This window comes from Peromyscus leucopus, chromosome X, assembly GCF_004664715.2.
Source record: "Peromyscus leucopus breed LL Stock chromosome X, UCI_PerLeu_2.1, whole genome shotgun sequence".
In the NCBI taxonomy this organism is placed as follows: domain Eukaryota; kingdom Metazoa; phylum Chordata; class Mammalia; order Rodentia; family Cricetidae; genus Peromyscus; species Peromyscus leucopus.
This window is the reverse complement of record NC_051083.1, coordinates 58,111,057-58,136,371: the sequence shown is the minus strand read 5'-3', so window position 1 is coordinate 58,136,371 and position 25,315 is coordinate 58,111,057. Positions and strand designations below refer to the sequence as shown.

Sequence of the window (25,315 nt, the reverse complement as noted above, 5' to 3'; positions counted from 1 at the left end):
AGGGCCTAGTCCAGTCTCATGGGGGCTCTACAACCACTAGTCTACAGTTCATGGGCTTCCACCAGTGTGGCCAGTCATCTCTGCAAGTCTTCCCATCATGATCTTGACGTCCCCTGCCGGCAGATTCCCTCCTCTCTCTCATGGATTGGATTCCCAAAGCAGCCGGGCACCTGGCCGTGGATCTCTGCATCTGCCTCTATCAGTCACTAGACAAAGGCTCTATGATGGTGTAGACCAGTCCAGGAACCCTCTAGACCACTGCCAGCACTCCCAGATGGGGTCATCCTTGTGGATTCTCAGGAAGACTTTGAACAAGGGCAAAGGCAGCCACATTCTTTACCAAAATATCACAAGAGTGCACTCTAGGCCATATATTAATATTCTTCTCCTCTGATACCTCTTGAGCCCCCCCCCCACAGTTTACCAAATCATATTCAGAACCACTGTCTTCCATGTTCCTACTAGTATGGCCCATTATGCAGTATTTAATGCATTCTACTGCTTTCCTAACCCAAAGTACCAAAGTCCAAATTCCTCCAAACAAAAACACATTCAGAACTATCACAGCAAAACCCAAGTCCCTGATAACAACTTCTGTCTTAGTTAGGGTTTCTATTGATGTGAAGAGACACCATGACCACAGCAACTCTTAGAAAGGAAAATATTTAATTGGAGTGGCTCGCTTACAGTTCAGAGGTTTAGTCCATTATCATCATGGTGAGACATGGCAGTGTGCAGGCAGACATGATACTGAAGAGATAGCTGAGTGTCCTACATCTTGTAAGCAACAGGAAGTGTTCAGACACTGGATAGTATCTTGAGCATATATGAGACCTCAAAGCCCACTTCCACAGGGACACACTTCCTCCAAGACCACACCTACTCCAAGAAGGCCAAAGCTCCTAATAGTGTCTCTCCCTTTGGGGGCATTTTCAAACCACCACAACCTCTGAATCTGTAAGCAAGCCTCAGTTAAATGTTTTGTTTTATAAGAGTTGCTGTGGTCATGGTGTCTCATCACAGCCATTAAGACAACACATATATAAAGAGAGAAGGCAAGAGAGACTTGTATTCCAATATACTTTCTAACAATGTAAAATATTAACTAGGAAGTGTTATAATGCACATGCATAATAATGGGCTGGAAACTGAACAGGGAGATGAGAAGAAGGAAATATAAAGGGGATTTTAGGGAAAATTAACACTTTGAATGTAGATGATGGATATTAGTATTGTTTCAAATTAAAAACATCAGTTTTTTTTCATTTTAATGCTTTTACTGTTATTTGAAAGGATACCTTTTTTAAGAAATGAAAACTAAAATTTTTAGGGGGAAAGTGATCATAATGTCTGCAATACATTATCAGAAAAAAATTTCTTGTGGATATGATAGCACATGGCTGTAATCCCAGAATTTGAGAATCTAAGACATGGGGACCATGATCTTAAAATTATACTGGGCTCTATAGTAATACTCTGTGTCAAAAATACTGTGTCAAATGGTATCTAATAATGCATGTGTATAAACCCAGTACTTGGAAGGTAGAAGCAGGAGAATCACTAATCAAGATCATTCTCAGCTATATAGCTTATATAGGCAAACCTGACATACATGAGACTGTCTGAACATTTTTAAAAACTCCAAAGTAATTGTGTATGTTCACATGCTCATATGTAGTACACAGAAAAAATGAAAAAACTATGTATATTTTTTTTTATCCTGTTAAGGGGCACAGTAGGAATTCTTTGGATGTTTCTTAACTTTCATGTGAATTTGAAATTATGGAAACTAAAGCCAAACTCTTAAATGTTTAATTCTTTATATTGTCAACTTTTGGGTTCACCATGAAGAAGTGGCTTAGATAAAATTAGTTTTTAAATGCTTTACTTTCAGAGCCATTCCTTCAAAATTGCAGGTTTTTTTTTACTTAGCTGTTGTACCAAGTTTAACTGTATTTATGAATCCATTTCATCAATCACTACCTGGCAAGTTTAAATACATTCACCAGTCTGTTTATACTTTTTATCCACTTTAGTTGTAAGTAAACAATTTCTAGTTCAAGTTCTCATATGCTCTTTTTAATTCTTTGAAACTTTCCGATGAAGGCTCAGTTAATGTTGCTGGACAATTACTCTTTTACTAATATTTCTTTTATTTTTGAAATTTCAATATAGTTAAAATATTTCTCCCTTCCCTTTACTCCCTCCAAAAACCTTTCCATATACCCCACTCACTCTCTTTCAAATTCATGGCTTCTTTTTTCATTCATTAATTCCTATATATTCATTTTTGATTCCTAAATATAACCTGCTCTGTCTGTATAGGGCTACTCATGTTTGTTTTCAGAGCTGACCATTTGGTGTTGATTAACCAATTGGTGTGCTATTCTCTGGGGAAGATTATTTCTCCTGCTCTCAACATAACTATCAACATAGTTACTAGTATTTCTTTGTGTAGGCTTGAGCTTATGATCTTTCTCCTGTCCACTTTAATGTGTCTGTTGTTGTCATGTTCAGCTCATGTTCAGGCATTCATGTTGGTAAGACATTATGGGTGTAGTCTTTGATATTACTAGGTGATACAATCTTACAACAAACTTTCTGATCCTCTGGATTTTTAACAGTGTTTCTGTTCCCTCTTCCCCAATGACCCTTTAGCCTTGGGTGGAGGAGTTATTGTTGTAAATGCATCCATTGGTACTTGGCCCCCAAACTGCATTTTGATGGGTTGTGTTTTTCTGTAGTGGTCCCCATCTGTTGCAAGTAGAAGTTTCTTTGATTATGTATGAGAACAACACTTATCTGTGGGTATAAGGACAAATATCTAAAATGTAGTTAGGGGTTACTGCTTTAGTGAAGTGGTGGTTGGAGAGTCTACCCCAAGTTTTATGCCCTGGGTTTCCACTACTGGGCATGAGCGACTTACTGTTAAGTAGGGTTTTAGTCCAATTAGAGAATTGTTGGTTACTCTTAAGGATTATGTGCCACTCTTGCACCCTTAGGGTTATTTGCCATGCTGATCATTTATGTGGTTCATAGGAGCCATATCTGTGTTGCTTCCCTCCTTTGGAAGCTTATGTCTTCGGTACCATGAAAACTGGTCCTCAGTGGGGGAGGATTTCGTGTCAGTTCCAGCTCAGGGTCTTCTGGGCCCAAATTTACTTTTAGTAGTATTAATAAAATGTTAAGTTATATATGTACTAACTGTTAGTATTGTGTCCAGGTTTAATATCTCGTCAAAATAATTGTGACTATCATGTTTTAATGTTATATTCTTCCTCATTGAGATACAATTCAAATGTTAAGCATTTTTATGGTAAACAGTTGAGTGTCATACCTGTTGAACAATCTGCCCTTCCCCTGAGAACCATTGATCTTTTTATTTTTCAGTGTCTTTTTTTGTTTTGTTTTTAGACAGGGTCTCACGATGGAACCCACATCTTGCCTTGAATTCATGGCAGTTTTCCTGCTTAAGCCAACCAAGTGCTAGGAATATGGATATGAGTTACAAAGCTTGTCTTATTTCTGTCCTTGTGGATTTGTCTTTTCTCAATATTCTAGAGCTTGATGACTTATATAGATGGGATTGTACAATGGTGAATACTGTATAACAAGTTTCCTTCATTTAGAATATTGCTTAGGAATTTCATGTACTTATTAGCATACTCAGTATTTTGTGTTTTATGACTGATCTAATGATGTCTGAGTATACTGTGAAGATTCTACAAGGTCAAGTGATTGAACTTCATGACCACAAAGAACTAAAATGTTGCAGACCAAAGTCAAATTACCTTAGGCTATTTTTAGTCCTTTTGAAAGACATTCATTGTCCACCCCTAAATCTAACTAATACCTTTGTGACCTTCAAAACCTTAAAATGTATTCTTTGTAAACTGTCAACTTCCTTCAATTCAAAAGCTAAGAATGTGATCAGATAGCATCTGAGGCCTGTAAAAGATTTCCCTTGTTTGGTATATCCCACCCACCTGATGCTTCCTCCAATGTATTTGAAGTGTGATGATTTATGACTTTCTCTGTGTGGTATTGCACTAACTTTCTGAAAGTGTTACCATGTTGTAACTTGGCATTTAAAGTAACAAAGAATTTATATTCTTGGTCCTCCATCACTCATATTTGACTCCAGAATAAACTATTTCTTATTTCTTTTGAAGTGAGAGCTGTATTTTTGAATTGACACATCCATGAACACTTGAGCTATTTCTGTCTGTCAGTGCTTGTGACTAGTCCTACTGTAAACATGTGCATGTACTCATTTGCATCCCAGTTTTTTCTTCATAAAAAATTAATTAATCTATGTGTGTTGTATATGTGTGAGAGATATATTTACATTTGTGTGAGTGTGCACATGGATGTCAGAAAGGATGTCTGGTATCCTTCTCTATCACTCTACCAGATTCTCATTTCCTCATTGAACTTGGAGCTAGATTTCCAGACAACAAGGTCCAGAAATCCTCCTGTGTCTATCCACTTTCCACAGTTCTGGGATTACAGGCACCTGTGTTTACACCCGGCTTTTTATGTGGATTTTGGGGCTTTGAACTTAAGTTCTCATGCTTGTGCAGTAGGCATTCTTACCTGTTCAGCTCTCCTTCCTCCTTTCACCATGTATCTAGGAAGTGAATTGCAGGATCACATGTTAACTCTGTATTTTGCTTTTTAAAAGACTCGCTAGTGTTTTGTATAGGAGCAGAAAAATTTCATATGTTAACTAATTTTCTACATTCTAGCCTCATTTGTGAGAAATGTTTTCATTTGTTTCCAAGACCCACAGCCTGTTTTTAATTGGGTCATTTGTTTTATTGACTCTTCCTTTGTTGAGATCCTTAGCTCTGCAGAATCTTTATAGTTTTATGAGGCCCCACTTGTCAGTTGTTGGCCTTTATTCCTGAGCAAATGGAGTCCTATTCAGAAAATCTTTCCTACACCCATCTTGTATTGCACACCTATTTTTTCTTAACAGTGTTTCAGGTTTCACATTGAGGTTTTTTGATCCATTTGGAGGTTATGTTTTTGTGTGCATGATAGACACAGGTCTAATTTTATTCTTCTACATGTTGACATTCAGTTTCCCCAGCACCATTTGTTGAAGATGCCATCTTTTCTCCACTGTGTGTTCTTGGCATGTTTGTCAACTATCAGATGTCTGTAGTTGTGTGTATTCAGGTTTGGCTCTTCTATTTTTCTTCCATTTGTCTACATGTCTGATTTTATGCCAGTCTCATACTGTTTTATTACTATAGCTTTATATTTTTTGAAATCTAGAATGACAGTCATTCTAGTATTGTCCTTTTTGCTCAGGACTGCTTTGGCTATCTGAGACCTTCTGTGATTCCATGTGAATTTAAGTTTTTTTTTTCTGTTTCTTCAAAGAATATTGTGGTATTGTGGTTGGGGCTTTCATTGAATTTGTAAATTGCTTTTGTAGGCATGGTCACTTTCACAATATTAATTCTACTAATGGGTATGGATTTCCATCTTTTTATGTCTTCCTCAATCTCTTTCTTTAAAGATCTAAAGTTTTCATTATAGAGGTCTTTCACTTCCTTAGTGAGGTTTATTCCTAGATATTTTATTTTCTTTGGAGCTGTTGTAAATGGGAGTGTGTCCCTGATTTTGTGCATCTTTTTATATGCTTGTTAGATATTAGTATATTTTCTCTCCATTCTCTAGGTTTAGATTTATTTCAACATGAATTTAAGTGGTAGGGTATATATGAAAGACTATGATTGTAAGAAAAGTTATATTGGTAGAAAAATCTGAACCTTCAGGTAAATGACTTCATACATTGATTGGGAACAATGCACCTGATTGTTAAATTAATGCACACTGGTTAAAACTTTGGCAAACATCTCATAAATTGGTCTGAGCCATGTTCATTAGAGCCTGCCACTCAAAATATAATGATAGTCATTTTGACTATTTACAAGGGATTTGCAAAGGTTAATATATGTAATGATTTTTTTGATGAATCAATTACTTAAATTATATGAATTTGAAGTCAAGCTGCAGGTGTGAGGAGTTAGTTATTTACTGGAGTGATTTTGGCAGAGCCTTTAGCATACAATTCTTAACTATGGCTTTGTTATTCTTCACAATGTTATTCTTAATTTTGAAGAATGTGCCAAGTAGCTGCAGGGCTTCATTATACCTTGCATGTGTGTTTGGGATTTTTTGTGTTCCATTACAAATACTCCTCTATTAAAAAATATTGAAATCTCCTTCAGAAATATTAACAATTTGAGTTTGTGACATTCATTTACACATGATTATTATATAAGCTACAGTGTCTTCCTATTTTATTTGGATTTTAAAAGAAATTAACACATTACAGGAAGACTATAAAAAGTATCAGATGATATAGACATCGTACCTACAACACATTGTGTATTGGATATTAGTTCTACATTTATGTTTATTATCTCTTCATACTGTGTATTTCTTTGAGAGTTTTATCTTTGCTAAGTACATTCTTTTTTTTTTTTTAATTTATTATGTATACAGAGGAGGGTGCTAGATCTCATTACAGATGGTTGTGAGCCACCATGTGGTTCCTGGGAATTGAACTCAGGACCTATGGAAGAGCAGTCAGTGCTCTTAACCTCTGAGCTATCTCTCCAGCCTGCTAAGTACATTCTTAAGAATAAGGTGCTCCTTACAATGATTTCTGTGATGCCTGTTTTATATAATGTAGTCTAAATGAATTTATCTCTTTTTCTTCATTCCATCAGAGACCCAAGGCATTTTAAGGTCCTAGTTTACTCCATTTAATTTTCATTTTCTTTCTTATATATGGACCATTACTGATGAATCTCTTATGTGCTGGGAAAGCTTTGGACTGGGCTTTTAACTCAATTAAGCAGTTTTTGACTAAATCCAGGTATGAATGGTTACTTTTGTAGTCATTTGATTTCTATTGGCAGCACTAGAAAACATAATAACCCTCGTAGGCTAAAACTCAATAAAAATTCAGTATCCTTTCTGCTCAGACCAAAAGGGACTTAATGACCAATATTCCAAACACAGCTATAGACAGTGTGGACAAGGAGAACAGACCAGATTTGGGATGGTATACAAGTTAGTGACTAATTCTTCCTTTTTCATCTCTTTTGGGTGTCTTTAATATTCTTTTTGTGTTTCTCATTCCATTTTTAAAAATTACTTAATTTTAGTTAGTTTACTGGTTAGGTTTTTTGTCTGTATTCTTCTCTCATACATCCCAACTGTAGTTTCTCCTCCCTCCTCTCCTCCTAGCCCCTCCCCTACCTCCCTTTTCCTTCAGATCCAGTCCTCTTCCATTTCCCCTAAGAAAAGGGCATGCCTCCCAGGGATATCAACTAAACATGGCATAATGAGTTACAATAAGACGAGGCACAACCCCTCCTATCAAGGCTGGGCGAGGCAATCCAATAGGAGGAAAAGGGTCCCAAAAGCAGGCAAAAGAGTCAGATGTACGCTCACTCTCACTGTTAGGAGTTCAGCAAAAGCCCCAAGCTAAACAACTACAGTATGTATGCAGGAGACCTAGTGCAGACCCATGCAGGCTCATGATTGCTGCTTCAATCTCTATGAACCCCTATGAGCCCTTGATTCTTTGGGCCATGCTCTCTTGGTGTCCTTGACCCCTCTGGCTCCTACAATCCTCCCTCTCCTTCTTCTGTGGGATTCCCTAAGCTCCACCTAATGTTTAACTGTGAGTCTCTTTGTATCTGCTTCCATCAGCTGCTGGAGAAAGACTCTCTGATAATGATTGGGCTAGGCACTGATCTAATGAATAAAGTAGAATCATATCATTGATTTTTTTGTCCATCTGTGTTTGGTTCTATCCTAGGTCTCTGGGATATGCAGCCTCTGGTTCCTGGCCCTCCAGCCAGTGTCAGGGGTGGGCTCCCTCTTGTGGAGTGGGCCTCAAGTTAGACCAGCTCTGAGCACCACTGCCCCACTGCAACTTGCAGGCAGGACAGGTTGTGTGTTGTAGAAAGGAATCTGGAGGTTGAAAGTGAAAAAAAAAAGGAATCTGAGCATGAGGCAGAGTGAGCAAGTTAGTAAGCAGCATTCCTCTATGGTTTCTACTTAAGCATTGCTTCCGTTTATGTTCTGACTTCCCTCAGTGATGGACTGTTGCCTGGAAGTATAAGCCAAATAAATCCTCTCCTCCCTCAAGTTGCTTTTAGTCAGAGTGTTTTATCACAGAAATAGAAAGCAAATTAGAATAGTTGGCATGCAAAATAATGGGTTTCATCTTGACATTTTCATACATGGTGTTTTAATTTGCTCATTTTATCCCCATTACTATCTTTTTTTCTCTTTTCCCCTCCCACTGTTCTCCCTTGCTTCCTTCAAATAGTACTCATGCATATATATTTTTCTGCATGTGAGAGAAAACATAAACCATTTGTCTTTATCCCTCATTGCCTTCTCATGTCCTCTTTTTCTACCCTTTTCTCCTTTTGTGGTGTGTGTACCACAAACAAGAGAAAACATGTTTACCCAAGTGGGACTTACTTCACTTAACATGATCTGAGGTTCCACCCATTTCCCTGCAAGTAACATAATTCCAGTCTTCTTGATTTATATTTACTTTCTAAATCTCATTGCATGTCCTTATCTTCCATCATTGGCATGTTTGAATCAGTGACTTCCCTGCCTCTGTTTCCATAAAGTGTCTCTTAGCAATCTTCTTTAAAATCTTCCTCTTTATTCAAGCTATACAATCATAGCCCTAACCCTTTTGTTTTTCTTGCCAAGAGTAGAGAGAATAGGTCTTTGATTTCATTGCTGAGGGATGTTGCTCAAGTCAAAAGCTTAAGAGCTCACTTAGACAATGCGTTGCTTAGAAATCTCTGGTTCCCGGAAAGTACAACACAAATTGTATTTATAGACATTAATTATTTTAGGTAGTCATGAAGTTTAATCAAATTGACTTTTAGCTTAGGGGTGGTAATTTGCCAACTCTGAACTTAAGTAGGGAATATCAAAACATGTATAAATCTCAGAAACATAATTTGACTAAGGAAAGAAAGTTTCAGAAGGATTCATACATTTTATTACCACTTGGATATAGTTTAAAGATCTGAAACAAACAAAATAGTGTGCATGTATGTGTGTGTGTGTGTGTGTGTGTGTGTGTGTGTGTGTGTGTGTGTAGTGCATCACATGAATCATAAATACTGAATTCCTGTAACTATTGCTAGTGATTGTCTCTGAGTAGAAGGGAATTGGTGCCTAGACTGGATCAATTTAATCATAATAGTTAGCTTCTTTAACTTTATGATTAAAGTTTAAATCATTTAACAGAGTGATCTGGCAGAAATAGGTTATGAAGGTATCATTAGCTTGATGCTTTTAAAAAAGTTTTTCTCTGTATACTTGAAATATTTTATAGGTTAATAAGACACACATCATAAATCAAACAAAGTATGTCTGTAGATTGAATCTGACCCCGATGCCATCTTTACCACCTTGCTGTTTATGGAAGCAAGCATTCATTCTCTGTGGTAGAAAATGGAGTGTCTTTATGTCAACAGGTTGGAATCTATTCCATATGTATCTGGAGGCTATTAATGTAATAGCAGTTCAGGATGAGTGATCTGGATTTTAACCAACATGTAAGCTGGTTTTCATCAACCTTTATATATTTACTTCCCTTTGCAAAATCATTGCACAACTTCTTGACAATATATACACAGTACAGTTACTTCTTATGACCTTGTTTTCTATCATACTTAAATTAAGTTTTTATTCCCCTCGTGGCTTCATGGACTCATATGCAGACTCAGCTTGTTCTGATTAGATCTAATTATTTCATAATCCAATTGACCACTTCTATTCATCATGGAAGGCTGTTTGCAGAGTTGCCTCTGGCTATATCAGCACTATGTTAGAAACCCTGGAAAGCATTGTGCCTTTCTAATAAATAATATGATGTTCCATAATCATTGTCTGTCTTGTGCCAAGATCAAGACTCAGGCTTTTCTGTTAACCTTGAACCCACTTAGTTATGAGTTATGAAATGATTCATATAGTGAATCTCCAGAGGGTAGAGATTTTATTTTATTTACTGTATATTCTTAGCTCCTTGAAACAGTTCTTGGAACAGAATAACTACTTAATATGTGCTGAATAAATGTGTCAATAATGACGTTATTCTTGTCAGTGGACACAATTTTACTGTGGTTTCTAGGGGGATGTGGAACTAGTCTTAATGCAGTTTAGATACCGCAGTGAGAGAGGAAAGCTTTCAGAATACCGAGTTTGTGATTAATTAACTGGGAGTTTCACCCTGGATTTGTTCTTTCTTTAATTATAATTTGATTTTTTGATTTCTCAATGTTTCCATTATACTTTTTTCAAATTCTGAATACTTAAATGCCAACTTGTAGTTCCTTTTAATAACTGAAATGTCTCTGTGTATCTGTGCAAACTTTCTTCATATTTAATTCCCATATCTGTGCTTTGTCATTTCAGTGTTGATTTTTAGCACATTGCACTCAGTCATCATTACTATAACATGCTTAGTTAGTTGACTTTTCCAAAGATTAAAAGGAAATTATATCTTCCTCACCAAGTTCTGAAAATATGTCTCTGATATTTTAAAGGTCTCCAAATCTTGTTTCAGGTTTGGTAAATAGAGAAACTAGCAAGACTTAGCATGCAGTTAGTCTCATGGCTGTAATTTATTTATTATGGTCAAAACACAAACCAAAATTAGAAAAGAGGAAATGTGTATGTGGTAGAATCTGGAAGAAAGAAGGCACAAGCTTCCAGAAATCTTTTTCTAGTGGAGTTACCTGAGATCCACTCAGTTTCTATAGTATTGGTTGTGATAGACACCATACTGCTTTGTTTGCATGGTGAGATAGCCAGAGAATGATTTGCTGAGACTTTTATCAAGGCTGGTCATGAAAGCCACTTCTGCCTAGCATGTCCCCAAATTTCACAGCCTCAAAATCAAAGCAAGTCTTCAGCATAAACTCTACTATACAAGACATCCAGACACAGTGAGCCACTTTATAAATTCAAACAATGTTGGGGACCCTTGCAAATTCCAAGTTCCAAGGGTCTACCTTGCAAGGAAACCTTTCTTAGAACAATGATCTCAGGTCTGCTTTGTTAACTTCTTTCTGAATACTACATTAATACAGTTATTTTGCCTAGGTGATTACCCCCATAGAATGAAGCTATATTAACATGTTGCTTGTCTCCAGGCCCAAACCTTGTAACTACATTGAAATTTTCATAAAATAATGTAATTCTAAGCAAATGTGTCATGTTGTAACTCTGTCCAGGGCCATGTTCTCATGCTGTCAAACTTCTGTACCTGGAAATTATTGTTACTTTCTAATTGCTAAAGGTAAAAAGTAGTTCTCTTGCCAGCATTTTCCTTTCAGATAGTCTCAGTGTGACTCTGGCAGTGTCTATCTCTTACCTTTTTTGCTAGTGACTACATCCTCACTTAGTCATGTTGTCTCACCTGTGGACGGGCCTTTGTTACCATTTTCCATAGTTGAAGAAATTCAATTTCCTTTTGCTGTTTCTTGGTATGTAAGCCTTTTCAGTTCTCTACCTTTATCACTGAATATGGCTGAAATCCTTGTTCTAAAATCTTTGTTCTAGAGTATCGATCTGAACTACTTCCTACTCTGCCATAGACATTACTATAAATATTTAGCATATAATTTTTTAAAGTTTCTATTGACAGCCAGAGTTGGTTAGTTTGCCCTCCTTGCAATTAGGTTATGTTTGAGAAGTAAGGTATGACATCAAAGAATATTATAATATCTTGTTGTTAGCCAAGCGTAGTGGCACACACCTTTAATCCCAGCACTTGGGAGCCAGAGGCATGTGGATCTCTAACTTAGAGGCCAATCTGGTCTGCCTAAGGAGTTCTGGGATAGTCAGGACCACATAGAGAAACCATGTCTCAAAAACAAAGCAAAGTAAAATAAGACAAAACAAAAATCTTGTTTATTGAAGTGCACTTGAGAGTTCCAGAATTTTTCTGAAGATCACAGATTTCCTTAGTACAAGAGACCTTTCACATTTTAATCCAGGGTAAAGGAACTTACCTGGAAGCGAACTTTGTAAACTTACTCAGAAAGTTTATTTCATGTTGAGTCTTCAAAGATAAAAGAACACAGAGCATATCCAACCACAATTTTGGAGAAACTAAGCAATTTAAATTTGATGTAATAAAAAGACGATTGCTAGAGAATAGATACTGAGTAGTGACAAAGTCATCAGAGTTCCGAAAATTGTGCCATTTCCATTTGAGAACTTACTGTTTTTATTACACACACACACACACACACACACACACACACACACACACACACACACACACACACGAAGATTATAAGATTATAATTACACCATCTGCCCTTCCCTTTCCTGCTATAATCCCTCCCATTTACCCTCTTGATCTCTTTCAAATTAATGGCCTCTTACTTATTGTTCCATACATACATACATATCTACACACACACACACACACAAACAAACAAATGCATAATATAAACCTTCTCAGTCTTTATAATGTTGCATGTATATGTATGTTTTCAGGGCTGATCATTTGGTATTGGAAACCATTTAGTGTTCTCTTCCCACTTTGAGCATTTCTTAGTAGTTCTTTGATGCTTCAAGGAGATGAACTCTCACAGCAGACTTCCTGTTCCTCTGCCTCTTAAAATTGTTTCATCCCCACCCTCCATACTGACCCCTGAGCCTTAGGTACAGGAGTTGGGTTGTAGATTTGTCAGTTAGGACTGGGCTCCACAACTCTACATTTTGATTGGTTGTGGTTTCTATAATGGTCTCTATTTGTTGCAAAGAGAAATTTTTTTTTTTTTTTGGTTTTTCGAGACAGGGTTTCTCTGCGTAGCTTTGCGCCTTTCCTGGAGCTAACTTGGTAGCCCAGGCTGGCCTCGAACTCACAGAGATCCACCTGGCTCTGCCTCCCAAGTCCTGGGATTAAAGGTGTGCGCCACCACCGCCCGGCCGAGAAATTTTTTTTTGATGAGGAGCAAGGGCCAACACTTTCCTGTGGGTATAAGGACAGATATTTAGAAAGTTAGGGATTAGGTCAGTTTAGTAAAGTGGTGGTTGTAGGTTCTCCTCTAAGATCCATGACCTTACTAATCTTGGGTAGTTGACCAGGTTTCTGGTATCAGGCATGATTTCCCTCTTGTTGAATAGGTCTTCAATTTTAGAGAGCTTTTGGTTACCACCAAGGCATTCTTGCCACTGTTTCACCCTTAGAGTTATCCTGACATGCTGGGCCTTGCTGTAGTTCATAGACATAGTACCTGGTGGTACTATTAGTTGTTTCCTTCCTTGCATACACGGTTCCTTCTTGTACCATAAAAGCATATGTGTGAAAGAGGCTTTCAGGTCAGATCCATTCCAGGTCTTCTGAATCTTGTGGATGAAGTACATGGTGCCTTTATCAATAGGGCCTTACCTTCCACCTCTGGGATCGGTTCACCAGGTACAGCAGCAATATCCTCTAATGTTTTGGGAATCTCACAGAAGCCTCAAAAGAGGGCTTCTCCTGTCTGGTATTAGGGATTTGTTGGATAGTCTGTGGTTCTTGGGGGAGCATTGTCAGCTCTGATGGGAATATTTCATTTAAACTATATGTATTTTTATATAGAGTTTTATATGTGTCATAGGTATTTTAGGTACATAGTTAATAGTATGATTCCTTAGGCCTTTTCTGATAGCCTTTCTATTATGTTACCTTCCTCCCTCCTTCTTCTGTATTTGCATCCTCCTTTTAGACCTGTCCCTTCCTCAGATCACTTGTACCCTGCTATTCACCTTTCTGTTATTACTCCTTCCCTGTAATGGTATTTTTTTTAAAACTTTCTTGATTTCTGTAATTACTCCAGATTATCTATATATTGACATCTGAAGATTTGTAGTTAGGAACCTCAGATGTGACTGTTTTTTTTCTTTCTGGGTTTGTGTTACATCACTCCATATGATCTTTTATGGTTTCTTCCATTTACCTGCAAATATCATTTTTCTTTACAGCTGCATAGTATCCATAGTAAAGATGTACCATGTTTCATCATCTATTTTTTAGTTGAAGGGCATTTAGGTTGTTTCATTTCCTAGTTGTTGTGAAAAGAGCAGCAGTGAACATGGCTGAGTATCTGTGGAGTAGAATGTTGAGTCTTTTGGGCATATGCTGAGGACTGGTGTAGTTTGATCATATAGTAGGTTTATTTTTAGCTTTTTGAGAATTCTGCCCACTGATTTTCAGAGTGGACAGACCAGTTTACAATCCCACCAACAAAGAATGAGGGTTCCCCTTTGCCCCACATCCTCGCCAGCTTTTACTGTCAGTTGTGATCTTTGCCATTATGACTGGGTAAGGTGAAATTGACATCTAGGTAAAGATTTGTTATGCCCTACTTGTTTTCTGGGTGTTCTCTTCTGGAATCTATAAACCGAGTCCCTAGACAGAGAGCTAGTAGCCAACCTGTATTCTTTTGTAGGGCTTTGCTATATTGAGATTTGTTTTGCTGGAAGTTTAATTTAATTTTTGTCAGTTATAGATGTATAGATGTTTTTCATTTACAATATCAGCTGAAAATTATAGAAGTCTAAATCCTCATTCACTGAATGTTGTCATTCAGCAATGTAGCACTTTGGTGTAGGGATTGCATTGTAGTTATAGTAATTGGGGCTGGGCACCTTACAGTCATTCTCAGCTCCCTCCCTCCCTCCCTCCCTCCCTCCCTCCCTTTCTCTCCCCCCCTTCCCTACCCTCCTTTTATTTATGTTTTCTGATGAATCCTTTCTGCATTTGTGGTTTGACATTTATCATTAGTCTTATGAAATTCGTAGTTGTTCATTCAGTTCTTTATCTTTTCTGTTCTTTATCTCTTTTCTTTTTCTTTCCTGTTCCCTTACCTCCCCCCACCCCAGCACTGGGAATTGAACTCAGGGCCTTACACATGCAATATAAAAGCATTCTGCTACTGAGCTACATCCAAAAACCTCTTTTATCTTTCTTTTCATCATGCTGATTCTTAACACATGTATATTACAACTTTCATAGCTTTAGATCTCTGTTTTCACTTTTTCGGTCTGTTTTTCCATTGTAGAAGTACCTATTGCATTTCTTCAGACTCACTAGTGTTTGTCTCAGACATGCCCAGTTCTTAAAGGCATTCTTCCTTCCTATTAGAGTGTTGTGAGTTTTTGCATTTGTTTTTATGCTTCCTTAGGTTTTGTATCTATCTCCTGTTTATCCATCTCTTGTCTTATCCACGTTTGTGTATCATAGCCCATAACATTAATCACAGATGTTTCAAATTACTGAGTTCATATTTCCAAACTCTCCATATCAAAGTGTGGTTTTTATGTTTCTTCTGCATCCTTAAGCTGCTTTTTCTGACATTTTGTAAGTTAGACATGATGGAATAGATAAAAAAAAAATAATGGAGGTGCGTGTACCTTTAGTAAGAAACTTCATGTTTGACTCAGGTTAAGTTTGTGTTTTTGACTGTCCTCTATCTTTTGTTTGCCATAGAAACTTGGTGAATTGTCAGAATGGGTACTGTTAGTATGTAGAAGGATGTGGTGGTAAGGTGTCATGGGAGGGGGAGGCGGTCCATAACTCATGTGATTCTTTGTCTACTCTCCTCCTGGCTTGTGACTTTTCCCAGTGCCTTTCAGTTTGTTTTTGATGTTTCCTTTAAGGAGAGATAGTTTGGGTATGGAGTTGAATGTTTTCTTCAACTACCCACTTCTTTTAGATTGTGGTAAAACTGTAAGACTTGGAGTATGGTAAAATAGTTTCTGTTTAGCCCCCCAAACTCTGGGCATATGGTTAATTTTCTTCCACCTTTACTAGAAGCATGAATTCTTAAGGGAATTTTTCTCAGAGTTCTACTCAAGGTAAAACTATTAGGGAACACAAACTTGTGCTGTTCTGTGATGGGATTGGGCTACTCAGTTTTTAACTCTGAAACTCGTCTATATTGGGTCTTAGCAACTTTTTCATCTACAGATTAGGTTTCCTGTGCTGGTCATGAATGCTTTCCATGGTGTTTCTGCTCTGAGCTTCTGTCTGAAGGTGCTGACTCTGTGCAGCCTGTTTGTCTTCCCAGTTTGGCAGCAGCACTTTCCTTCACCATCTCGGAACTTTGGTGATCTACAGAGCTCGGTTGGTTCAGCGTTGCTTTCTCACAGGGTGTCTGGAAGTGATCATTTCCAAATTTCTTACATACTGAGCCAGCATGCAAGATCATTTTTGAAAACTGAAAAAATTTCTTTTTATAAAATTTTGGTCTCTTGAAAATTTATTAGAGTAGCCATCTAAGTAATATACTTCATTTTTAAAATAGAAGGTAACAGGTAAAATCTGTTGGAAGATTATTTTTTGTTTTTTTTTCCCTTAGATCCAAAATGCCCAGGAGATGTCGATTTTCATAATAGTGACTGGGACATTAAGACAATCACAAGCTCCTTAAAATTCTACCTCAGGTATGCTTTGCTTCAGTTTGGATTTTGCTTTTCATGATTGCTGAAATTTGTCTAGGTGGAGATTGGAGTTGAGGTAGTCTCAGTTTCAGAAGCTTGAAAAAGATTGCTAAATAAAAGAACAGAAGAGAGAGGAAAAAGATGTTTTATGTTTGTCTTTGAGACAGGGACTAACTATGTAGCCTAGGCTGGACTGGACCGTGATACAATCATCCTGCCTCAGCCTCCTGAATGCTAGAATTATAGACATGGACATCACCTAAAGCTCTAGAAAACCTATCTTTGATATGAGTTTTTAATATGAAAAGCATTTGTTACTGAAAAAATATTTTTGAAAAAAACAATATTCTTTAAAACTGTCCTCTTGTGGGTATAGCTCAGTAGTAGAGTCTTTGCCCCAGAGAGGGAAAGAGAAATAGAATATGGCTATACTGTACTGTCATGTTTTAACCCGTATAGGTGAAAATATAAAGAAAATACAGTGTTGGAGATAAATGAAGTGACAGCAGTAAGAAAAAAGATAAAATTTATGTCCTATTTATTGGCATAAGTATGTTATTTAAAATATGTTTGAATATGTGTATATAGACATATATGTATATTTATATACATCCAAACTCTCTATATATCCCTAAAATTTTTGAGACAGTGAGACAGGGTCTCACTTTGTAGGCTGGCCTAGAACTCTCTCTATAGATCAGGCTGGCTTCCAACTCACAGAAATCCACCTGCCTCTGCCTCTGTACTGCTGAGATTAAAGGTATGTGCTACCACACATGGCACTCCCTTCAATTTTTCACTACCATTCTTTATGTCCTATAAAATGCACTGTAGTTTCAGGTGTTTTCTTTTCAATTTTGTGGTCTTTTAGCATTATGATAGATATTTAAACTCTGCACTCTATCATTATTCCAAACAGTTGGGTCATGATATTGCTGTTGAGTGACCTTCCACTACAGCATCACCTTGATTTAGTTCTAGTTTCATATAACTATGTTTCAGAAACATGTCTACTTTATCTTACAAAGAAAGGAAATGCTATTGGAGGGCTTATCCCACGATAGGAAGTGTGCTAGTTGCTGTTTTTCACACTTTCATTGATACTTTTTATCCCAAAACTCATGTACCACAGGAAGTGCAATACTCCTATTTATAGGTGGGAGAACTGAGGTTCTTGCTTCTTCAACAAAGTATGTTTGTGGTTATAGCTGCTATTTTTTGAACTTAAATCTCTGACTTAAAAGGCTACTTTTCCTGGGGTGTCTTTTTTTCCTAATATCTCTTTTCAGGAGCCATGGCTGACTTTGGAATGTATGGATAGTTTAATAATGAGAGAGCAATCTTATATGAATAATTTCTGAAGACTTGAGATAAGGAATGTAGTCAGTGAGTAAGTGATGTACTGTCCCTATCCTCCTTAAAAGGAGTCAGTATTTTCAAAGATGTGTTTCAAAGGCTTTCTTAAATTTAAATTCTTTCTAGCTCAAGCCTAGTCAACAGAAGGGAAGGCCAAGCCTATGAATGAACAACACATGTAGTAAGAGTTGGTCATCAGTAGGACTGTCATATGTACTAGGCTGTGATCACTCTTGATTTATTTCCATTTAATTTTTAAGAAAGAAGAGTTTGTTTTGGCTTGTTTCTTAAGAAAGTATCCAGCCCATCATGGCAGGGAAGTGGTGGCAGTAAGAACATCAGGTCACATTGTATGTGTAGTCAAGATGCAAAGTTGATTTATTCTTACTTTTGTTTATATAAAGATTCATATCAGTGGCATAAATGGTAAGAAGGGACCTTTGAAAGAGTCTGTGAATGGAATCCCTTCACTGCTTATGGTCATGAAGGAGAAAGGAATCTGGTTTGTGCAAACAGACAGAATAGGAATTGAGAATAAAATGAATGTGTTAGTCCATGAGGCCATTTGGATTTGCCATGGAGAAATAATGTTTATTAAGAAATTAGAAGTAGAGCCCTTCTTGTGCCCTTCAATGGCAGAAGTGGAAACCATGATGCTGTGCTGGTGCTTAAAACCACAAAAACAGATGACCCTCCACTCTATGAAACATGGCAGACTGTTGGGAAAACAGCAATATAACATTTTATGGCACCCCCTTTTGTCTAGTAGTAGATACCACTGAAATAGAATCCAATCAATGGCCAAAATATGAAAATGAGTGTATTTCATAAAAAAAAATTCATTTTCCATTTCTGTTGAAGATGGAAAGATTTGACTCCTATGAGTCCATGTGCTTATTTGTGTAAGTAAATATGACTGCCACTGTAGAAAAATAAAGGCACTGTCATGTAAATGTAGCTTAAGTATGAGACATGTGCAATATGAAAATTTCCTAGTCTGTAGATTTTTGAGTTATCCAGGCCTCTAGTGTTGTAAAAAGAGAAAGGAGCCATGATAAATTCCCAGAGGAGAAGGTCTAGAAAGGCCCAAGTGATTAAGAGAAAAACCAAAATCAAGGGATTCAGGAAAATCCAAAGGCTAAGTCTCAAGGAAGTTTGTTAACAACATCAAATGACACAAAGAAGGCAAGTAAGGTAAAGAATGACAGTTGTCTTTGTGTGCAGCATTGGAGCAGTCACTGGTGGTACTGGTAAGAACAGCTTCCTTGGAGCAGTTGAGGTGAGTCAGATTATAGTGGATTAGAGAGTAAATCAGCGGATTCCGGGACTAAGAAGTAGAAATAGCATGTACATTACTTTCTGTAGAAACCTGGCTGGAAATGTGGACACTTCATCAAATGATCTTGTCTAAGCTCCTGCCACTATGGTTAGCCATTTCCCAAGTGTTAGTTCCATCCCAGAACTCATCTCTTGGTTTCTATCCTGCTCTACTTCATAGGATCAATGGAAGGGTCAAATAGAACAGCTATAAAAGTGCTTTGGAAAGTCTTCGGATCCATCAACTTGTAAGCACATGGTCATATTTAGAGTAGGTCTGTCTTAGAAGCAGCAGGACTGGTTTTTATTGCCTTTCACTTTGGGGAGCTAATTGGAGACCTTACTAGAAGCCTCAGCCTATATTTTTGCACACCTTCTTTTAAACTTTGATCCCACGGGTAAACCTTCTGGGAGATGTGTGTAATCAGGCTAAGCTGTGGGCCCAGAGTCCAAGGGCTGATTGCTCCTTCCTCCAAACAAGTGATTGTCTTCATTCATTTCAGGAATCTTTCAGAACCTGTCATGACTTATAAGCTTCACAAAGAGCTCGTCTCTGCTGCCAGTAAGTATGTGCACTGCTAGTTAAATTCTGTTGTCCTGGTTTCCTAGTAAGTTTACAACAAAAAAGCTAGAAAACTTCTTTGAGGGAAAAACTCCCAACATAAACTCAGATTTTGCTCACTGCCAAATGAGAATATTTTTGTTTGCTAACTTTTCGAGGTAGAGAATTTTGATAACCAATGTTAGTGGCATGGTTTCAAGTAAATTGGCTAACTGGAGGCATGTGGTGTGTACTTTTGGGCTCTTTCAATAATTGGCTTTGGAAGGCAGCAACCTTAGCACCGCACACATAGTAGGTGGGGAAAGGGTTTCTCACTGGAGGCTTTGTTTGCCGCTTTAGAGACAGCCTGCTGTGACCACAATTCTGCCTGCCTCTGAGACTGTCTTGTCCACAAGCTTCCATTCCCCACTGTCTCATTTCTTCACCCCTTTAGGCCTATATTTTGTTTCTTTTGCTTTTTAATCTCTCCTTGCCATTGTTGGTTTTTGTTTCTATTTTTTCTTGTTTATTCTGTGTCTGTGTCTATTTCTTTACTTATTTCCTCTTCATTTCTTTTACTGTCTCCCTTTTCTTCTCTCTCTCTGTCTTCCTTTCCCTGTATTCAGGTGTGTGTGTGTGCGTGTACGTGTGTGTACACATGTGAGAGTTTTCTTAATCCAGTCACCTAGAAGCTAAACTGTTTCTCTATGTTCCGCCAGAATCTGACAACCTGGATTACCGTCTGGGAGCTATTCACTCCCTAGTATATAAGCTACCAGAAAAGAACCGGGAGATGCTGGAACTTCTAATCAGACACTTGGTAAAGTAAGTAACTGCTGGGTTTTCAGAGTTTCTGTTGAGGGTTTGGCACACATGGTAGGACCGAAGAAAAACTGACTCCCAAATCATTGAGCACCAGCCCACAACTTTTTCTTGGGCCATCTGAGTATTCTCTGAGGGAGGCCGGTTTTGCATTCTCCATTGTATGTATCCTAGAGTCAACACGCCCCTGGTCTGTTTTAACTGAAAGGTAGCAGTAAGGTAGTGTGCTGTGCACCAGGACCCGACGTGTACTTTACTGTCAGACAAGCCTAATTTGGGATCCCAGTTCTACAACTTACTTAGCTGTCTAATCCTAAGCGAGCCCCTCTGAGCTTCTATGTGTTCATCTCTATGATGAGAATACTGATGACTGTGAAGTAGGAGTGTCATGCATTAAAGGAACGTAGGAAAGCATATGACATATAGTGAGTTCTTAAGAAGTGTGATTTTTTTTTTTTTGGCCAGGCACAATCTGTGTGTCTGTAATCATAGCATTTGGGAGGATAATGTAGAAAGACTGTCAGTTTGAGGCCAGACTAGACTATTATGTAGTGAGACCTTGCCAAAGGAAAGAAAGAATAAAAGAAAGGAAGTAAGGAGTGAGAAGGGGGAAGGAAGGAAGGGAGAAAAGGAGGGATAGATGGACAGAGGGAGAGAGGGAGTCAGGGGAGAGAGAAATAAATAAAATGAGAGATGCTAGCATCTGGTCAACCTTCTGGCCTGGTGTGGTACATTAGGAGACTTAGAAGGGGTACACATGCTCTATGATGTTGCATCATGGGAAAGATTCAATTTTGTGAACAAAGACTAATTTGCATGGATCAAAACAAAGACAGAAAGCATGCAGTTCAGAAGTTATCAAACTTGGAGTGCTTATTTCAGTTCTGTTGCTAGCTCATTTGATTGGTCTGTGCCTCTTTGGGCCTCTCCTAGTATTGTAAACAGTAATGTGTAAATAAGCTTCAAAATTATAATGCATCTTAAATATATATTTAGCAAATAAGCCTATCTACACACTCCCAAAGTTCATCATGCTACATTGCCCCTTTTCTAGAGAGGATCTAAACACTTAAAATTAGTTGCTCCTGTGATATATATATATATATATATATATATATATATATATATATATATATATATATATATGAGAGAGAGAGAGAGAGAGAGAGAGAGAGAGAGAGAGAGAACTCTGCCTATCTGGACCTCAGGTGTTCCTGTGATGTGAGGTATCTCCCAAAATCTGATGCAGCTTGTACCTTCTAAGATTTTTTTACACTTCTACAGCAAGTGGATATTAAAGGTGCTGATATAGATAATGAGCAGGGATAGCAAAAAGATGGATTGTGGTTTATTGTTGATGTCTGCAGCTCAGACTAATAAAGAATATTAAGAGACATGTTCTCTTCAAAATGTACTTTGATGTAATCTTAGTAAAAATACAAAAATCAATAAAGAAATTACTTGTGCATTAATTTGAAGTTGCTCTAGGGAAAGTAACTTTGAGTTCCATTTCTAGGTCTAACTCTAATTTGTTATGTGACCTAAAGAAAGTCCTTCCATTCTTTGGCCCTCAGTTTGTTAATATAGAACTTGTTCGTCTATAGTTGGAAGGAGCTGAATCAGCTATTTTTTAAAGCAATCTTTTAGCTGTGACTTTCTGAAAATCTAATGTATAACAAGAGCCTAAGAACTCATGATAACTTTCTTGCTGGTAGTGACTGATGGGGTATCTTCCTCCATTTTCCTATCTACCTGATTTACTTCAGCATTTCTGCTCTTCAAAATCTTTGAAACAAAAGAGATACATATAGATGTATCACAGAAATAGAAAGACTTAAACGTGTGGAAATTTAATGCTAAATTTCACCGTAGTAATGAAATGCAGATTGAACTTTTACTGATCTCCAATTCATTGACAAATTTCAATTAATATTTTCTGTCAATGAGATTATGGGAAACGTGCACTCTGATTAATTGCAGTATTAGTTTAGTATGCTCCTAGAGAAGGGGTATTCAGAACTAGTTAACACTTGTGCATATTAATATTCACTTAATCTACCAGTCACATTTTTTGACATCTTCTCTAAAGATACATCTCCACAAATTCAAAACAGTGTTGGTCGGTGCAGCATACTTTTAAGAACAAAAATTGGACATAGTACATGTCCAACAATGAGGACTTGTTGAATGAGTAAGGGTCTATTCTACCATGTAGTATTGTGCACTCATAAAAAAAAGGATAAGGACTTTGTCTATGCAGGTTTTTCCCCCATGATATACATTGTACATATTAGATTATAAAACAAGCAACAACAGCAGCAGCAGCAACAACAAAAGACCTAAGACATAAATCAGGGGGTGTAATATTCTAGATTTTTTTTCTAATAGAAGAGGAAAATTAAAAATGTAAGAAATCACACACATGTTAAAAATTTGTCAAATGAAGCACAATATGATTTTAAAAATACCTAATGATTCCAAAAGTTAAATATAGGGTTCTACATGAGCTGGGAATTCTATTTCCTCACTATATACCCAAGATAAATAAAAACAGATGTCCATACAAAACCTTACACACAGATATTTATAACAGCATTATCCATAATTATTTAATGGTGTAAATAAACCTAGCATCCATCAGTATATAAATTGATAGCTAAAATATTCCATAGTAATTAGGAGTTGCTGATGCTGGATGTGGCAGGTTTTTATGGAATAATTAGACATTAGTGACAGTTATACCACTCTATAAATATACTAAAAGCCATTGAGTAATACTCTTTCAAATGGGGAACTTTATGGCAGATATACCTCAGCAAAGTTCTGCAAGTTATGAAAATGGCTATACATGGGGAATGGTACCAATGACATGGAGGGGATAGGGACTAAGTCACCTTCTGGTACAGTTTTTACTTCCAGTCAATGCTAATTTGTACAAATTCAAAAACAAAACTAAAACAAAGCAAATTTTAAGAACCCTAAAATGGGACACCAAAAAAGCAGATGAATGTTTGTCAACTTGATAATAGAAACACATAGAGAAAGCGGCTATTTCAACTAAGTTGTCAGCACATGCCTCTGACTCATCCTTAATGAAACAGCCTTGGAAAATAAGAAGAGCTACAGAGAAACTTTAAGCATCATCTGGTTGACTTATTAGTAGTCATATAAATATGATCTAAAATATGTACACATTTTATAAGGAAGAGACATATATGTGCACACATATTTGTATGTGTTTATACATTAGTTTAACAGAAGCTAAGGTTCATGATGTAAGAAAAGGAGAACTGGATACAAAGTTAGAGGTGAAGAGCAGAGTTTTGCAATATTAAAGGTAATGGGGAATGTCTGTGAATTCACTATACAAAGTAAAACAAAACCATCTCTTCCAGCCTTCAAATGATTCTCTCCCTTCTCAAAAAAATATGTGAGTGTACCTAGTGCCCAGTTCTTTGTTTCTAAATACTATTCCCTTTTCAAAGGGACCAGAGTGGCTTCGGAAAGTGGCCATTCCAGATCTGGGGTTTGGAAAAACTAGGTGAGCCTTGAGTAAATGATACCACAAACAAAGGTATTTACTTGATAGGGATGACACCAATGATATTTGGGAAACCTGAACATGAATATTTGCTCATAGCACATTGAAGAAGTAGAAACTCATGGGGAAGATGGTAAAGAAAGAAGAGCTACTAATAGAGGAATAGCAGTTAATGAATGTGAGAGTGATAGCAAAATCATTAGCTTGTAACTGCACTACCTTGTTTTTAAGCACTGATCAAAGGATCAAAAGAGGAAGTAATATTGAGAGACAAGATACTCATATCATTTCAATGTATTGCCTCAGGCTACTAATTATAAGTGGACAATGTGGATCTTTAAAATGAGGCTCTGTAACAGATAATTGTTTTATGTCCTTGGTCAATGTTAGCACCACCAATAGTGATAAAAGTTGACCCTGTATGTCTCCTAATTTGATAAAGTGTGAAGTATAAAGCATAAACTATGAAATGTTTAACATGAATCAAACTAAGAAACAAAAGTTTACAAATACAGAGAATGCTTGACATTCTATGACACTATTGACTTGGGTTTATAAAAAAGTCAGTATCATGGGAAAGGAGGTAGGGATCCTAATAAGCAAATGCAGTGCATGAATTTTGATTTTACCTACATGTGAAAAGTTCAGTTTAAAAGATTTTTTTTTGACACTTGAGAAAATTTGAGTATGGCATAGATATTAGGTGATGTGGAATTGCATATTTTCTTGTACTTGAAAATCTTGGTGTAGTCTAGTAGGAAAGTTTGCTTTGTCTTTAAATTCGAATGCTGGTACTTCAGGGATTAATCAGTTTACTTCCAGAGAATTCAGAAAAAATACACAGAGAAAGCAAATGTGGCAAAATACTGACTGCTGAATCCTCCTGTAGGCTGGCCAAATGTCCACAGTACTTGTTTGAGTCTTTCATCACTGTGACACAATACCAGAACAAAATAACCTTAAGAGAGAGGATGTTTATTTTAACCCATCACTTCATCATGGTAGAGTGAGAGAGGATGTCCATGGCAAAAATGAACATCTTATATCATAATGGCGAGGATTAAGAAGGGGAAGGGAGGGAGGGAAAAGAGAGAGATGGAGAGAATGTGAATATGAATAGTTTAGTGGACTTTGTCCATTTCCCCCTTTTGCTCCACATATGTCCCAAGACCATGGGATGTTGTTGACAACATTTAGAGCATGTCTCCCACCTTAGTTAATACTCT

At 37.2% G+C, this 25,315-nt stretch overlaps 1 protein-coding gene across 2 annotated transcripts in view; it reads left to right on the top strand.

Moving 5' to 3' along the window:
- The window catches only part of Ophn1 (oligophrenin 1), a 359,638-nt gene that overhangs the window by 275,083 nt on the left and 59,240 nt on the right, over positions 1 to 25,315 (top strand). For both annotated transcript variants that reach the window (XM_028883891.2, XM_028883889.2), the window contains 3 exons: positions 16,431 to 16,515; positions 19,689 to 19,747; positions 20,446 to 20,551. In XM_028883891.2, the coding sequence (XP_028739724.1) occupies positions 16,431 to 16,515; positions 19,689 to 19,747; positions 20,446 to 20,551 (250 nt within the window). The remainder of the gene's footprint in view (positions 1 to 16,430; positions 16,516 to 19,688; positions 19,748 to 20,445; positions 20,552 to 25,315) is intronic.